Raw genomic sequence first — 18634 nt, 5'->3', positions numbered from 1 at the left:
GGACTAATGAGGTTACAAGGTTAAATGTCCAATCCCAGAGGAGAATTACCCTGCTACGCTAAGTCATTTTGTATACGTGACAGCAGACCGTTTTCAGGAAGTTAACACATTCACACAAGTTTTCAAGATGGAAAAAAGGAGAAGCATTTGTAGATATCTTTATGTGAGTTGAAGTATGTGGAACAATTAGACATCTGGACAAGCAGGTGGTGGTTGTTTTTTAAAATGAAGTTGTTGACCAAATCTAAGGTTTAGTATCCACCACTGCATCCAACACAAACAGGCACTGTAATGTTTTGCTGAGTATACTTCTTTCTGCCATATCAGTCCAGCACAGAGGTTGATCAGTTGCTACTTTCTCAGGCCAAGGAGCCTCCTGGATTAGAGGCATGTTGCAGGAATGCTTAATTCCTTGCATGCTGTATGCGTTGCACTGTGGCTTTTTCATCCCCCTTTTCTTTTAAAACAAAAAGACAGAGGCTGTTCATGCACAGTCCACATAATGCTGCGCTGTATATCCAGATCCACCCATTGAGCTGCGGGGAGCAGCTGCTCCTTTTCCAATGGAAACTGAGCCATTGGCAGATTACAAGTCCATCTCAAAGATGTATAAAAATGCCCTCTGGTCAGGACTTCCCCAGATTTAGATTGTCGTTGGTTGTCACGATCCCTTTCCCTGGCTTTGGAGGCAGGGATAATCTCCTGCCCTGCTCCTGATTCCAAGCCTGGAGGAATAGTGGAGGCTCAGAGCAGAGCTTTAGAAGTCCCGGGTGTTCCTTCAGAGTCAGTACAATGTTGAATTTTGCTTCATCGCGAAGGATGTGCATTTGTATACAGTAGATGATAACCTTGGAGGGATTTCTGAACTTCTAAACTCATGGGGTTATAAATCCTTTCTTTAAAGCTTAAACTCCCACCTTAGCATTCTTGTTTCTAGGTTCCTACGTAAGCAGAGTGGGCTACTTTTCATGAGAAGTTGTGGAGTCTGGCAGTAAGTGAGCATGAAAACATGCAAACTGATTCACAGCTTCCTTTTAAATGGAAAATCTATTAGCAGGGAGTTTATCTGGTGAACCAGATTTCCTGAAAATTCCTGTACTAAAAACCTCTTAAAATGACCTTTGTCCCAGTTGTTACAGTAGTACATTTGTGACTGTGCTTTTTTCAAGCTTTGTGTAAGGAACAGAAATTGTATTATCACGAAAAGATCCATGCGACATCAGCCCATGTTAAACCATGGTTTAAAACAGCCTATGTTTTAATTTGAATGAACAATGTGCTGTTGCAAACTACTCAAAAGTTCCCATAGTGTTCCTCCCTTACCCTGCTGTTCCTGCTTTGCTACAAATGAAACATGCCAGAGACTGGCATGTCATGCCATCCAAATGGGCTTGTGGTTTGTTTTCCCAAATAAATGAAGAATCACAACCAAGGTTTGTTCTTTGCTAACTGCTTGTGTGTTGTTTGAGAGAAACAGATTGTGAACCTGGGGTTGGACAGCACAACAAACCAGACTCTGGCTTGCTACACTCATGGCATGGCAGCAACAGGAACTTTTGAGCAGCATGCACATTTCTTGTTCACATTAAAACATGGTTTCAAACAGTGGTTTAATGTGACAGGCGAACCAGGCCAGTGTGATGTGACTCTTTAGAATACAATTATAGCTACCCTCCATTTCCGTTGCCAGGCTACATTTAAAATGAAGTCTACTCTTCCTAAAATCCTCAAATCCAAAATATCTAAAAATACCGGCTGTGTGGGATGATAGAGCAGGATAGGGATGCAGTTTAGAGTACACTGATGTCCCGAAGCCAAATGTTTGATTCCAGAAGTCCCTTCTAAATTAGAAAATGTTTGTTCCTGTATAGTTTCCAGAATTATTATTTTTTAACAATAAGCTCTATTTCAATAGCCACTATGGCTGTCTATTTGAATAAAGTACTCTCACAGAACAATCCCTTTTGTGTTATGCTGATTCATATTTAAACCTTTTCAAAAATTGATAGTACATCTTACATAGTAAAGTAGTTGCGTTGGTGAACCCTTTTGTTCCCTTTATGCTCCCATAGTGATATGGAGCCTAGATGTGCCCCAAACTGGCATAAAACCCTCCCTCCAATCCCAAAGCAGCTTGAGAGAGAGTGGCCAGTTGTTGGTTGTCAGGGTAGAAGCAGCTGCAGAGTTGATAGAATGGCTCCCCTTTCCAAATAGGGCCTTTTATCTCAGCAGCATGGATAGTGCTACAAGGTGTCTCCTTCCAGCACCACTCTGGCAATATCAGAAACCCCAGGTCTTTGCCAATATTGCTCCTCCGAGAAGATGGGCCAGTTATGGTTCTGGAAGAAGCCATACCTTCCACATGACCAGGAACCTGTGATGTAGCAGAGCAGCACAGGAAGTTGATATTGAGTTCCATCTCACTGAAGTAATATTGGAACCAGCGATGATGATGATGATGATGATGATCACGATCACTATACTGCCCTTCATCCAAGGATCTATTCCAGCAACAACAATATGTGTTTGCATAGATCGTGTAGTGAGTCCCAGCAGAAATAAGAAAGATTTTGTGCAAGCCATTAGGAACATAGAAAGCTGCCTTTGACCAGCCCCTTAGCGTCATGGCTCTCCTACTTAATACATTATCCTTTTTACCTGGAGATACCTGGGATTGAACCTGAGACATGTGCAGCTATGATTGATCCTTTATAAGAACAGTAGGAAACTAGAAACTGCGCTTTTGGTTTTGGTGCTTTTTAATTTTAATTTTGTTTAACATTCAAGAAGATATATAGGCCCGTATTTTGCAACTATTGCACACACACAGCCATCTATATTATTGTTATTAGTTGGGATCTAAGATAAGAAACTAACCTTCAAAATGAGGGACAGATTTTCTGTGCCCCTTCCATAAACAGTGCCCAAAAGTGCAGATAGGAAGTTAGAACAGACAGCAAGAGGCTGTAGGTGAGAAGAAGCTTAGCAGGTTACTGGTAATTTCACTGTTTTACTTTTATTGTTAGGTGTAGAAATATTTTGGTCTGGTGATCTTCAGATATTATGCTACTCTGCACTAGGAAGTTTAATACAGCACTTCAGAGACACTGCAGAAGAAAATATCTTAAGCCCTGACGCAATTCCAAAGTGCACTGCACTGCAAAATTATTGTTTTTATCCTGGCAAAAGTGCTGATTAACTAACTTGTGATGCATTTTAATCTTGCATCAGTGCACTGCCTGGGTCACAGGTGCCCTGGCAAAATATAAATCAGTATTTATTATGCTGGAGTGTAATTGTCTCAGCCAAATGGAGTCAGTGTGCTGGACCATTAACTGATGCAGAAGTCTGCATTTACTCCCCTGAATTACGAAACTGCACCATTTTGATATCTGACTGGTTTGCGTAATCAAGATAGCCATCTTTGTAATGTGAGTATGTCTGAATTTTCATGTTTTGCACAAACATTAGAAGTGGCATAGGGAATTTGCATACTGTGATTAGTTTGTTTCTTGATAACTCCAGGAAATACAATTTCTTCTCTCAGGTCTTCTGTCTGTGTCAATAGCTTTTTCTTTTTCTCCTGCTTTTCAGAGAAATTGTAGTGTACAGTACAATTAAGTTACATCTTTATTTATGTTGATATATAGGGGTTTAAGCAAGGAGGGAACAGATCATGGGAAATACTTCTTCTGCATCAAGGCATCCCTTCCACTTGCCCCCAAATCTCTTGGGCAGTTTTCCAAGGGGAAATTTTCCAACCTTTAAGCCTAGTGATAAAGGGAGTGTAAGAGAATTAATTGTGTTCTCTTCTGGAACATCCTGCTGAGAAGCAAGAAAACATCCCAGAAGTCTCTGCTATACCAGAGGTTCTTTTAGGTCATTTTACAAAGAGGTACCTGGAGGTAGCAGAGCTTAACTTACTGTGGGGCTAAAAAGAGCACAATGTGATGGTGATATAGGAACTTCTAGGGTGATCTATTATCCAATGTGTCAGAGGTTCTTGCGGCTACTCTTGAGTAACGACGCTCCACACCTGCTTGTCTTTAAGGTGTTTTTTTATTGTGCATTCTATTTACAGTGCAAAGAGTCTGGAAAACATATCTGCTTAGTCTGAGTCAGAACCTCGCAATGGCTTCTTTCTGTTTCGCGCCCAACATAACAGCTTGGGAACCCCCAAGTGCCTCCCACTTTTCCTACGGGGTGCCATGCGCCTCAATTCAGGTGTCGGGGGGGGGGCGACCTTCTTACTGCTCTCCCGTCATTTCCTCCCCTGCTGTCTCCCTCTCTACTCGGTGTTGAGGCTCTTTGACGCTGCTAGACCCTCTCTGCTTCCTGACTCCTGGAATCTGATCCGCTACTGGACTTACTGCTCTGAGAGGAACTCGGCCTGATGAGGGGGGGCTGTTTCCTATAAGCCCTCCCCCTTACACAATGAGTAGAAGAATGGAGGGTGTGCATCTAGCATCCACTTCCTTATTGAGGCCAATGAGGCGACAAGGAGAATCAACAAAAGCTGCAGCTTCAGTAAAAGGAAGGGGGAAGGTGGGGCGAGTGTGCGAAACTCCCATTGTTCTAGGCAGGCATCCCCAAATTGCGGCCCTCCAGATGTTTTGGCCTACAGCTCCCATGATCCCAAGCTAACAGGACCAGTGGTTGGGGAAGATGGGAATTGTAGTCCAAAACATCTGGAGGGCCGAAGTTTGGGGGTGCCTGGTTCCAGGCATGTTTTGTGACAGGGAATTTCATTAGTGTGAGCAGTTTCTGAGTTCTGGACACACAGTGCTGCGCCTAAGATTTCAGATTAAAACTGCAGAGTGGAAGGAAAGGAGGGCCTTTTTCTGCCTCTCCACTTCCAGCCACTCTCTGAAGACTGGAGAAGAGAGTACTGGGGGGCAGGCAGGGGAAGCATGGCTTTGCTTTTTGCAGTTTTAAGACCATGTGAAAAATGAATGTAAGATTTTAGCTGCAGTTCATTCATTTTCAGCTTTGTATTCTTGTTGTAAATGAAGCGTGCCTAGACATTCCTTAAGGTGCCATTTAGCTCCTATCTTTCATATCTCAGTTTCTAACGCTGGTTGGGGCAAATGGTGATGTGGTCCTCAAAACATGGAGCCAGTTTTCGTGCTTGGTGCGCATGCAAGGATACTAAGCATGAATGGTTAATTGACGGCTGCAATTCCATGTACATTTATTTGGAAGCAAGTCGTATGGAACAAAGTAGGGTTTAACTTCCAAGTAAATGAATATGAACATGGTTGCAAGTATTAAGAACTTTCCATAAGCAGGGAAAGGCAACTATGAGTATTTTCCTAATTTGGGAATATTGTAGACCTGCATAGAACAATCATCCATATGAACTTCATGGATCATATGATGACATCTTCTGGATTCTAGTGCTGGTGATGAATTGAGTCTGCTATGAAGCCCATAATAATGAATATATAATATTTAGGATGATGATCCCCTTCATGGATCAATGCCTTGTCGTGGCGAAGGGGCTTGAATAACTCAGAGAAGCTATGAGCTATGCCATGCAGGGACACCCAAGATGGACAGGTCATAGTGGAGAGTTTTGATTAAACGTGATCCACCTGGAGAAGGAACTGGCAAGCCACTCCAGTATCCCTGCCAAGAAAACTCCATGGACAAAGACAACAGGCATATAAAAGTTATGACGCTGGAAGATGAGCCCCTCAGGTCGGAAGGCGTCCAACATGCTACTGAGGAAGAGCGGAGGACAAGTACAAGTAGATTCAGAGCTGATGAAGCGGCTGGGCCAAAGCCGAAAGGACGCTCAGTTGCGGATATGCCTGGAAGCGAAAGGAAAGTCCGATGCTGTAAAGAAAAATATTGCATAGGAACCTGGAATGTAAGAACCATGAATGGAGGTAAGCTGGATGTGGTAAAAAATGAGATGACAAGAATAAATATCGACATCCTGGGCATCAGTGAACTAAAATGGAAGGGAATGGGCGAATTCAGTTCGGGTGACTATCATATCTACTACTGTGGGCAAGAATCCTGTAGAAGAAATGGAGTGGCCCTCATAGTCAACAAAAGAGTGGCAAAAGCTGTAATGGGATGCAATCTCAAAAATGACAGAATGATCTCGATGCGAATCCAAGGCAGACCTTTTAACATCACAGTAATCCAAGTTTATGCACCAACTACCGGTGCTGAAGAAAGTGAAATTGACCAATTCTATGAAGACCTACAACACCTTCTAGAAATGACACCAAAGAAGGATGTTCTCCTCATTACAGGGGATTGGAATGCTAAAGTAGGGAATCAAGAGATAAAAGGAACAACTGGCAAGTTTGGCCTTGGAGTTCAAAATGAAGCAGGGCAAAGGCTAATAGAGTTCTGTCAAGAGAACAAGCTGGTCATCACAAACACTCTTTTCCAACAACACAAGAGACGACTCTACACATGGATATCACCAAATGGGCAGCATCGAAATCAATATGACAGCAAGTTTGGAAAACTCAGCAATGGCCAGAGGGTTGGAGAAGATCAGTCTACGTCCCAATTCCAAAGAAGGGCAGTGCCAAAGAATGCTCCAACTACCGCACAATTGCGCTCATTTCACACGCTAGCAAGGTTATGCTTAAAATTCTACAAGGCAGGCTTAGGCAGTATGTGGACCGAGAACTCCCAGAAGTGCAAGCTGGATTTTGAAAGGGCAGAGGAACCAGAGACCAAATAGCAAACATGCGCTGGATTATGGAGAAAGCTAGAGAGTTCCAGAGAAACGTCTACTTCTGCTTCATTGACTATGCAAAAGCCTTTGACTGTGTCGACCACAGCAAACTGGCAAGTTCTTAAAGAAATGGGAGTGCCTGATCACCTCATCTGTCTCCTGAGAAATCTCTATGTGGGACAAGAAGCGACAGTTAGAACTGGATATGGAACAACTGATTGGTTCAAAATTGGGAAAGGAGTACGACAAGGTTGTATATTGTCTCCCTGCTTATTTAACTTATATGCAGAATTCATCATGCGAAAGGCTGGACTAGATGAATCCCAAGCCGGAATTAAGATTGCCGGAAGGAATATCAACAACCTCAGATATGCAGATGACACAACCTTGATGGCAGAAAGCGAGGAGGAATTAAAGAACCTTTTAATGAGGGTAAAAGAGGAGAGTGCAAAATATGGTCTGAAGCTCAACATCAAAAAAACCAAGATCATGGCCACTGGTCCCATCACCTCCTGGCAAATGGAAGGGGAAGAAATGGAGGCAGTGAGAGATTTTACTTTCTTGGGCTCCTTGATCACTGCAGATGGTGACAGCAGTCATGAAATTAAAAGACGCCTGCTTCTTGGGAGAAAAGCAATGACAAACCTAGACAGCATCTTAAAAAGCAGAGACATCACCTTGCCGACAAAGGTCCGTATAGTTAAAGCTATGGTTTTCCCAGTAGTGATGTATGGAAGTGAGAGCTGGACCATAAAGAAGGCTGATCGCCGAAGAATTGATGCTTTTGAATTATGGTGCTGGAGGAGACTCTTGAGAGTCCCATGGACTGCAAGAAGATCAAACCTATCCATTCTTAAGGAAATCAGCCCTGAGTGCTGCCTGGAAGGAAAGATCGTGAAGCTGAGGCTCCAATACTTTGGCCACCTCATGAGAAGAGAAGAATCCTTGGAAAAGACCCTGATGTTGGGAAAGATGGAGGGCACAAGGAGAAGGGGACGACAGAGGACGAGATGGTTGGACAGTGTTCTCGAAGCTACGAACATGAGTTTGACCAAACTGCGGGAGGCAGTGCAAGACAGGAGTGCCTGGCGTGCTATGGTCCATGGGGTCACGAAGAGTCGGACACGACTAAACGACTAAACAACAACAACAACAGGATGATGATGCATTGCAATAAAGGAGGAACTAAATTTCCTTTTTAAAACTGATATGGGATTTTGTGTGTTAGAAGGAGGAAATGCTTTGTTTGAAAGGGGGGAAAGTTTGTAAATTTGCAGGGATGGGTGCAGGATATTCTGTCATATACAGCTTCCATTTATGGATTGTTGTGAATCGTTCGGAGCACTGCAGAAGTCTTCACATTCTGACAAGCCAAACTTGAAGTTGTGTACTGCAGCTTTACTGCAAAGTCCAGTGTCCAAGTCTGCTGTCAATCCTACTGTTTAATTTCATGTTACTGTTGCTCAGGTTTATTTGACCTTGGAGAAGAGGCTATTTTTATATGGTTGAGACATGCAATTCTTGCACTCATTTGGTCCCTCATTTATTTCCCTTTATTTAGCAGTAATGGGAATGCATTTTTTATGAGAAAAAAATGACGAGAGGTTCATTCTCATTTTAAGAAAGACTAGTGAATTAAATTTTGTGGTACCCTTCTGCTCAACTTGCTACCTCTCCTGTAAACCCTGTACTGTTGAAAATTAAAGTTGGTTGTAAAGTTGTTTTCAGAACAAGTGTATATTAAAGAGATGCCATCCTGTTCTTTACTTTTCCATTTCAGCATTATGGTTGCTTTACATTTCTGAGGGATGGGAGGGATTTTTGTTCAGCCCAGATTTATATTCTGGATGATTCTAGAAGAATAGCTACAACAGCAGCAAGATAACAAACATCGCTTTGGTGACCAGTGACAAATTTATTGCAACCTGGGCATATCTGGGGTACAGACTGTGAAAGCTCAAATGCCAGCAAACCATTTGGCCTTTCTCGTGTGCCAGTGTATTTTGCCTACATGTTATGTTTTGGATTTGAGGAAATAGTATTTTTTGTGTGATCGAGAGTAAAAAGTTACTTGATCTTTACAAAAGTGGATAAATCAACTTTAGTAACTGGGCAGGTGTTGGGGGGGATGGGACTGATGCTTCCTTAAAAAGTATTAAATGTTAACATATTAGCTGGAAATACTATTTCTGTGGAATTCTGTGTATACATACAGGAATTTGACAAGAGGAGTCGGTAGATTTAGAGAGATCCTACGAGCTGTTGAAACAAGAACTACACAAAATTTACGCATGGTAAGTTTTCATAACCAAAATTAACTACAAATAGTTTAAAATGGATAATAAGTGATTATTTTAGTCTGCAATTTTATACATTTCTGTTTGGCAGTAAGCCCCTATTGAACACATTGAAAAGTGGGTTGTTGTTGTTGTTTTTTGAAAAGTGGGACTTTTCATAAGAATGCACTGTAGTAATACTGTATTTGATGTATTGTAGTGCAATGACCCTTGCTGTAACCAGCAGATAAAAATATTATTATGTTACAGTTGGTGGTTAACATGCACGCCTGTACAAGCTTATAATAAAAGTTAACAATTCAGAGAAGAACCTTGACCAGCATTTACTATTTATTAGAATGTTGAAAAGTGGGATCTGCATTTATTAACTGTTAAGAGGCTCCAGTTAAATTAAATAACCATGCAGTGTGAAGTACCTCTGTTCATGTTGCTAGCCACTCCATTCCTTCACTCTCATCCCCTAACTTTCTGGGCCCTCCCAACAGCCACCCTTCCATGCACATTGAATGTTACCTAAAAACATGAAAAACTCTTCTAGGTTAGGCTAATGACCCATGTAGTTCAGCATCCTGTTTTTACATTGGCCAGCCCATGGGAGGACCTGGATGCAGTAACACTCTCCCCACCTGCAGTTCCCATACTGGGTGGAATTCTTCAGAGCACTAAGGATTTATGCTTGCCTGACGGAACAATCTCCCCGCTCCTCCTCCTGTGTGTGCTGTTCTGGGGATCTCTTGATCCTCCAAAGCGGATTTGGGGGGAGGTGGGGAGGAAGAACGCCCTGTTGTGCTAGTGGAAGTCCTTGCAGTGGCTTCCATTATCGGAACAGGGTAGCTGAATCCAGCCAACTGCCTCCAAAACTAGAAGTGGAGCATAACCATTCATAGCCTCCGTGAATTCTCAGTGGCCTGCTTTTTGCTGGGGGGGGGTGCTGGTCCTGCTAAAATTTTTTTGGGGGGGTATTTCTTGTAATCTTGGGGTTGTCCGATGCCTGTTGATAGTGGGACTACTATGGATGGACTTCTGGGCACAACTCTGGGGCCCCACACATCCCAGGAGCTCACGAACAGCCCTGGACATGCCCTAGAGGTGCTAGATATTTGCCATTTTGATATTTAAAATTTATGAGCCCATGGCAGAAGTGGTGTGAGCTCAGCCAATGAGATTCCACCTTTGGGGATGTGAGGCAAATGAGAGCAGGAAGTGGGTGGGCTGAGGAGGCTTGACCTGTCCCCTTGCTACTCAGATGGCCTCGGGAGCCCCACAATTCCAAAGCAGACATCTCATTGGCTGAACTTGCTGCCACTCTCCCCCTGTGGGGGTTAGGAAACGCATGGACCCTCAGAGGATTTAGACAGCGCAGCGCTTCACAATGTGCCATCCATCAGTCTTGCCTCATTGCGAGCTTTGCTCACCCAGCTAGCTAGCCAGGCACAGAGGAAGAAGTTCTGGGCCACCACTACTGACACAAACGTGGGAAAGTTTTAAAAAGTAAGGTGGGAAAAGTGGCCAGAGGATGGAATGCACTGTCTCTGGCGCCTTCTTCAAACCTGGCACCATCTCTGCCCACATGTAGAGTGACCTCATAGTTGTGTAAGGCAGTGTTTCTCAACCAGTGTGCCTCCAGATGTTTTGGGACTACAACTCCCATCATTCCTGACCACTGGTCTTGCTAGCTAGGGATGATGGGAGTTGTAGTCCCAAAACATCTGGAGGCACACTGGTTGAGAAACACTGGTGTAAGGATCCACACTGGGAGAATGAGCTACCTGTTAGTGTATCTTTCATCAGCTGCTCTTTTAAACCTTGGTTGATTCTGTTGGGAACTTTGTTTTTGTTAGCCAGTTTCATTCTAATATGTATTACAGTGACATCTTATGTTAATTTACTATTATAAGAAGGTATAGAATATGTTGAGCAAAATGCAATATGTTGATGGCACATTCCGTTGTTGTACCGAAGTTACGTGTTGCAATTGTTTGTTTTGCTTCGTGCTCATAAGCCTAATTTTACAGAGTTTTACTTACGTCCCTACTGCGGCAGTCTGTTTTTTGTACACCCTTAACTTCCCGGGGAATACTTTTCCTTGTTGACAGACAATAGCAAGGCAGCTAGCTGAAATCTTGCTACGAGGCATGTGTGAACAAAGTTACTGGAATCCACTGGACGACCCTCCTTACGAGTCACCCCTGAATGACCCCCTATGGAAAGGTGCAAATACTAAGAGTTATGCGCTTAGCAGAAGACCACGGGTGTACTCTGGAGAAAAGTAAGCTTTTTGTTTATGATAATGATGATTTTTTTAAATCCGTTACTATGAATTGCAACAGTATTGCTGATATATAAATTGGGCTGATAAAATGGAATGGTGCAGAACAAAATCCATACTTTCTGGTTTGTGTTAAAGCTATTTGGATATTATGCCTGTTTTGTTGAGAGATGCTTTAAGTGGGCTGCAGTGTACTAGCTTAGAAAGTTGGAGTCCTCCAGTGGCATGGTCTTAGTTTGGCACTGCCTTTCTCTCTCTTTAAAATTGCCAAAAAGTGGTAGCTTATATCTCCCCTGCCTCCCGGTCATCTGCTTGTCGAATTAGAATAGTATGAACATCTTCAGAAGTGTTTTCTTGGCAGGTCCCACCATTTTTTTTTAACATCATGCAGAAGTTTTTCCTACCTTAGAACTATTTTTTGGAGCTTTAGAATTTTTACCTGCCTTGAGCCTTTGTTCCATGAAGTAATGAAATAATCCAATATTTAAATTTCTAATTGTTATTGCTGTAGTGCAACGTTGTTGATCATTTTCATGTGCTGTGACCTGTTCCAATAGCATGTAGGAGGCCTTCTAAAGGATTTAAGTTCCCAGGACTTCTACTTGTGCAATGGGACTGTCCCATCTCTCCTCCCCCCCCCCATCTCCCAGATTGGCTCTGGTAGGTTGGGAGAACCCCAGAACAACACACAGCGGGAAGGAGAGGGGGGTTGTTCGGTCTGGCAAGCTGAAAGGCTTGTGCAGAGGGAACGACTGGAAGAGCACAACGTTGAGTTACACCCCCAGTGCTTACGAAAAGGTATCCAAGTTCGAATAGTAAAGAAAAGCTGATGTGTAGCTGTATTTTTCTAGGCGTTGTTTCGGAACAGCAGGAGAGCAATTAAAATGACAATTCTTCCAGTCTCTTATTAGCGATAATGAAAACATCGAAATGTGTGTTCAAAAATATTTCACAAGAATAATTAGCAAAGCCATTGCAGAAACTATTCTTACAGTACAGGGACTGGACCTGTATTTATGTTGCTTTGAGCTGGGTAGAGATTTTCAAATGGAGAAACTTGCAGGGGAAAATTGGTTCTAAGCATTTCCCTTAGCTTTGGTCTGAAAGATTTCCCCGAGCATGTTTAAATGCACTCACTTGCATTTGCTATCATTTGGCACTTTGGACTTGGTAAGCGAAGTGAAATTTGTTCTATCCGACTTTTTTTGATATACTGAATTATGCATAGAGTAGAATATTAGTGAAGCATTTCCTTAAAGGCGTAACGAAAGTAAATTCCCAGAAGAAGAAGAAATGTTCTTCTGGTCTTCCTTTCCTTGTTACATAAAGAAGTTTCCCCCCTTATATTTAATACCTCTGAGGATTCCTAAATAGCTGCATCCCTTGATCTTTGCTAATATTATGGGAAGGGAGGAAAAAGCAAGAACAGAACTACAGGAAGTAGGTCTTACACCAGATAGGACTATTTGTCATTGAAGCCTTATACTGCATACTCTGGCAGGTAGCATCTTTCTAGGATCTTGGGCAGAAGTAGGAATAGTGGTAAAACTTTTTGGGCTGCACTTTCAAGTGAATTGATCTAGATGATGATGATGATGATGATGATGATGATGATGATGATGATGGAGAAGAATATCCCACCCATCTGGCTGGGTTTCCCCAGCCACTCTGGGCGGCTCCCAACAGAATATTAAAAACACGATAAAACATCAAACATAAAAAAAAAACATACCTTCAGATGTCTTCTAAAAGTCAGATAGCTGTTTATTTCCTTGACATCTGATGGGAGGGCATTCCACAGGGTGGGTGCCACCACCGAGAAGGCCCTCTTCCTGGTTCCTTCTCGCAGTGAGGGAACCCCTGAAGATCCTCGGAGCTGGACCTCAGTGTCCAGACTAAACAATGGGTGTGGAGACGCTCCTTCAGGTATACTGGACCGAGGCTGTTTAGGGCTTTAAAGGTCAGCACCAACACTTTGAATTGTTTGCACCTCCTGCACCGATACGCATGCAATAGAGATTAAGCAGCAGCCTTCTATTTTAACTTTTAAACTCCTGTTGAAAACTTCTATTCCACCAGGCCTACGCAAGCAATTGAGAATACATCTTTCCACAATAGTTAATTGATGTCTGCTTTTAACTTTTCAAAATATAGTTTTATGTCTTTTTGTTGTAAACCGCTTTGATATTTTTAATGAAATAGTGGTCTATAAATATTTTATAAATAAATAAAATACATTTAGAAATGTGCACATTGAGATAAGATGCATATATAAATATTACGTTGTGCTAAAAGATGTATAAAGATAAACCAAGTCGTACCTTGGTTTTCAAACAGCTTAGTTCTCAAACTTTTGGCTCCCAGACGTTGCAAACCCGGAAGTGACTGTTCTGGTTTACAAACTATTTTTGGAAGCCTAATGTCTGCCGGGGCTTCTGATTGGCTGCAGGAGCTTCCTGCATCCAATCAGATGCTGCACTTTGGTTTTCAAACATTTTGGAAGTCAAATGGACTTCCAGAACGGATTCCATTAGACTTCCAAGGTATGACTGTAGGTAGTTCAATACCAATTTTCATACAGTTTTTTTTAAATGTTCAGATTAATGTAGAAATGAGGTAGAATGGACAGGAATAAACACATGTAAAATTGACGTGGACCAGAAATAAAGTGGTCCTCGGACAGAGGTCTTTCCTATCACCTGTTTCTTGATCTTTTTAAACTGGAGATATCAGTGACTGACAAGTGCCTAGGACCAGTGATGCAAAGCACTGAGTTATGGACCCTCCCCATATCACTCAGTCACTCAATAAAAGGAATTGGTTTTGTACCTCTGAAAACTCAGTAGTGTGGGCCAGTGTAGAAACATCATCATGTAATTTAATCTGAGTTTATTGTTTCTTCAGTGGGCATTCCACAAAGTTCTGTCTATCTCAGGAGCATTCCCCTTGCTCCTGCCAACCTTCCATATTCCCAATTAAGCAGAAAAATGACTGGTGTTGTAGATTTTCTAAGAAAGAATATAATAATGCAAAGTGGCTCAAGCAAATTAATGTTATTAAGAGTTTGGAGTGCAGCTAAAATGCAAGGTATTGCGATCCAAATATAAGAAGCCTAGAGAGCAAATTCAGTGTTGGCTATTGAGTGACGGACGCAGGTGGCGCTGTGGGTTTAACCACAGGTTGGTGGTTCGAATCCCCACGACGGGGTGAGCTCCTGTTGCTCGGTCCCAGCTCCTGCCAACCTAGCACTTCAAAAGCACGTCAAAGTGCAAGTAGAGAAATACAAGCGGGAAGGTAAACGGCGTTTCCGTGTGCTGCTCTGGTTCACCAGAAGCGGCTTTGTCATGCTGGCCACATGATCTGGAAGCTGTACGCCGGCTCCCTCGGCCAATAACGCGAGATGAGCGCCGCAACCCCAGAGTTGGTCACGACTGGACCTAATGATCCTTTACCTTTACCTATTGAGTGTGTATTGCTATAAATCCAGAAATATGAAGGTACTGCCTTTGAGCACAAATGCAATGTGACAATTTGTAGTTGTCAAAAATAGAAAATTGGTTTGAGCTCTTAGTTGTTGATCCTAATTACTGCAGTTTTGTTAAATTTCAAAACATATTTATTTCCATTATTTGATTTGCTGATGCTATGAGACCCAAAATAGGTTTTCATAAACGGTGTTTCAGTAAATCATTAGTAGCACAAAATGTGACACAGCAGTTAATTGTTGTATGTAAATGAATCTCGAAGAACTTGATTTTTACGGTAATGAATACTCAATTTTTAACAGCATTTTCTGTCCTCAAGAGAACACTGAAGAAGCGCTCTTGCTGCTGCTGATTAGTGAATCTATGGTAAGTGAGCCATTTTTCTTTATGAAGGAACCCTCATTTACATTCCTGCTGTTGCATTATTAACCTTAGTCAACCTTTTCACACCATGATTTACTCCATTTTGAGGATGAGCATATGGTGTACCATACTTCAGGCACTCTGTAGGATCCGTACTGCTGCTGGCATTGCCATCGTGGGTGTTTGCAACTGTGTATGTTTTTGAGCTGCCAGAATATCAAGGGCTGAAAGGAAATGTCAGTTTTGTTCAAGGGGAATTATACTCTTGATCTATGAGGATGTGTTTTCATGGCAATATATGAGTAGTTAAGCTTCTAAAAGCAGAGTGCTCCTTATTGACCATTTTGAAAACCTACCCTGGTGACTGATTACCTTGATTCACTGATTTTTATGGACCCCAACCATTGGCCATCATCAGCGTCTTTAAAAGAAGTCAGACAACTATGAGTGTGAAGTCTTGTTGAAAAGTAAAGGACATGGTGATCCCTGGTCAGATATAAAAGTAAATTACCTACTAATTTATATCTAAAACCCTACAGAGGAATACATTTAGAGCAATTCATCTTTATTACTTAAGGCATCCACCAGGTGAATAAACAGATGCCATATGTACTGTTCTTCTTGTGGAGAGAGGTTGTTCAGCATCTTTTCATGTTTTTAAACATCTCAGGTATTTTGCATCTCAGGTATTTATGGTAGTTGTGATGCAGCATCCCTTGAGAAATGCAGTTCCTTCATCCAAAGCAACAAAAGTTTGAATTTGCCATTCCATTTTGGAGAACCCCAAGCATGGGACTTGGTTTTATATATTTTGTTCACTGATCCTCTCTTCTCGTTTTTGGTCTTGCTATCCAGGCTAATCGCGATGCTGTGCTGAGCAGAATACCAGAACATAAAAATGATCGCATCATCAGTTTGCAAAGTGCGTCTGTAGTCTATGACTTGCTTACCATTGCCTTGGGAAGAAGAGGTCAATATGAAATGTTATCAGAGGTAGGCTATGACAGCTGACCAATGAATCCAAGGCCCAGTGGTTCACCTAGGCGACATTCTGGGTTGACAGCATATGAAAAGTTAACTCGCCAATTCAGCATAGCATGGAGCAATCTGTGTATCATTCAGCTGCATGTTGACTTTGGTGGATATAATACAAATACTGTCTTAGAGATAACAGTCATTGTGTAATGTGGACACAAATAATGGAAAGTAATTCATAATCAGTGCAGCTACACATTTCTTCAACTAGATGATTGTAGTGTTTTTGTTTGGCACGCTTTGTCCCAAATCAAACAGTTGGATTCAGGTTCACACTGCTCTATAGTTAGGAGACTTTATTACTTGTTCAGTACCAATTTGCTTAGCTGGGTATTTGAGTGATCCCACCTCGTGACTGTCTTTAAGATGTTATAGCAAATAAGGTGAGAGAGCTGACAGTTAAGTATTTTTTTAAGTATATAACAGGAATGCTTTTGTCTATCTTCTGATGCAAAATTTAGCAGCTACAGCTTAACAAGCCAATTTTTAAAGACCGTTTACTACTAATATTGAGCCAACTTCAGTGGCTTTTGAGTTGTTTCCAGGCCCAATTCAAACTGCTGAATTTTATCTTTAAAGGCTTAAATGGTTTTGAACCTAGGTATCTTACATTCTGGCTTTTCCCATAGATTGTTAGTTGAATTCTCTGTCTGGCTAGTGTCAACATGTATACCTCAATGAAGTTTCTGCACATTTTAAAAGTAATGTGAGTTGAAAGTTGAGATTTTGAAACCATGTTACCTTGATAGGCTTTTCTGTTTCCTTGCTGCCACAATGAGTTATTGTATGTCCGACCTTTATTTTTTGAGAATCACCGTAGTGATTCAAAGCCTGGTTGAAGAAAGTCTCCATCACATTAGGCAAAACCAAGAAGACAATGTTTTCATTGTCTTCTTATAACTAGATTCTGTGATAAAAACAATATTGCGAATGAATTCTTAGGGTGGTTTTGTTTTGTTTTGTTTTGTTTTAAGAAAAACATCATATGCATACAGAGTCCTGTAATTTTCTAAGGTTACAATGCTATGCAAGCTTACCTGAGAGTAATACAGAATTCTAGAGGACTTGCCTCAGAATAGACATGTATAGCATTGTTTTGGGTATTTGAAGTAACTTTTAAATTGGCATTTATTAAAAATAAATTAAAATTTATCAACTTTTATTTAGAAAGCCATCAAGTGTGTGCGTATGAAAGATATTTTTAAAATGTATATAATTATTTAACTTTCCTGAATTCTCAAAGCTAGGGAGAAAAAATGGTATTAATAACAACTGTGCAAAAACATAGTACTGGTAGTCATGCTAGAACTTCTCTCTGTGACTGCATAATAAATGGCCTACCTAGAAAATGAAGATGTGGGGAAATGACTGTATCAGGTCAGAAAGTTTGAATGGTCCCAGTTCACTACTTTAGCTTGGCTTTTTTTTTGTTATTATGGCTGAGTATTGGTGAATCAAATATTTCAACTTTAAGTTCTATATTGTGAAAAACAATAAAGGGAAAATACTTTCAAGGGGAAATACTTTAATCTTGCCATTTAAAAACAAATCAATGGTTCACAGCAAGTAGATGCAGAACTTGGACTGATGCATGCAGCTGTGAGGAACTGAGCAACTCAAGCAAAGCTTTGCATGAAAATATTCAGAGTATACTTGCCAGGAGATCACCATGATGGTTACAGTAGCTGGTTTCCTTTTTGCAAAGGGATGACCTACATTTCTCACTTTTCCAATTTGGATCATGCACTGTTGCTTTGAAAGGTCGCACTGTATCTGTAACCTTGAACCTACTTTGGAACTTTCTTGTTACACTTCCCTTGACTTTTTCCCTTTTACCTTACCCTTTTTACTGACACAGATAAAGCCAGCTTGTGCTTTGTCCTCCTGATCTGTGTTCTATTGATTCCATTGTCTTGATCAGTAGAGCTTTTGAACTGGAATAAATCAGAGATTTCAGAAACTGTGCACTTTGTGACCTAAAGTGTTTGAGAGAAGATCTCCCCCCCCCCCCCGGCTGCATCAATCTCAGCATGAAGAGTTTTTATGAAGTGGCTTAAGGAAAATGCTAGGAGTTAAGGGGAAAAGAGAGGGAGGGAAGAAGAGACACAAGAGAGAATCTCCCCAATGCTATGAACAATCTGTTCCACTTGGGAAAATAAAGTTTGGGTTTACAGTGGTACCTCTAGTTACGGACTTCATTCGTTCTGGAGGTCTGTTCTTAACCTGAAGCTGTACTTAACTAGAGGCGTGCTTTCGCTAATGGGGCCTCTAGCTGCCACTGCTAGAGTTATTAAGTTATTTCTTTGGTGTGTAAAGAAAGCCCAATACCTTGTGAAAGGAGACCTGAGAGATGGGTTCATATTGTGCTGTGGAGAAAAAAGTAGGTTAGCAGAAAACATGTAAAAAAAGAAAATCCCAAGTTGCAATTGTAATAAATTTGCCTTCTTTGGGTTAATGCAGCAATGTGCACTTCATGAGTCAT

At 41.5% G+C, this 18634-nt stretch overlaps 1 protein-coding gene across 3 annotated transcripts in view; it reads left to right on the top strand.

Moving 5' to 3' along the window:
• TTC7B (tetratricopeptide repeat domain 7B) overlaps window positions 1-18634 on the top strand; it is a 91404-nt gene that overhangs the window by 29571 nt on the left and 43199 nt on the right. For all 3 annotated transcript variants that reach the window (XM_035101893.3, XM_060272302.2, XM_035101891.3), the window contains exons 6-9: window positions 8919-8997; window positions 11097-11269; window positions 15057-15120; window positions 15973-16110. In XM_035101893.3, the coding sequence (XP_034957784.3) occupies window positions 8919-8997; window positions 11097-11269; window positions 15057-15120; window positions 15973-16110 (454 nt within the window). The remainder of the gene's footprint in view (window positions 1-8918; window positions 8998-11096; window positions 11270-15056; window positions 15121-15972; window positions 16111-18634) is intronic.

This window comes from Zootoca vivipara, chromosome 1, assembly GCF_965207765.1.
Source record: "Zootoca vivipara chromosome 1, rZooViv2.hap1.1, whole genome shotgun sequence".
NCBI classification, from domain to species: domain Eukaryota; kingdom Metazoa; phylum Chordata; class Lepidosauria; order Squamata; family Lacertidae; genus Zootoca; species Zootoca vivipara.
This window is presented reverse-complemented; position numbering and strand designations above follow the sequence as displayed.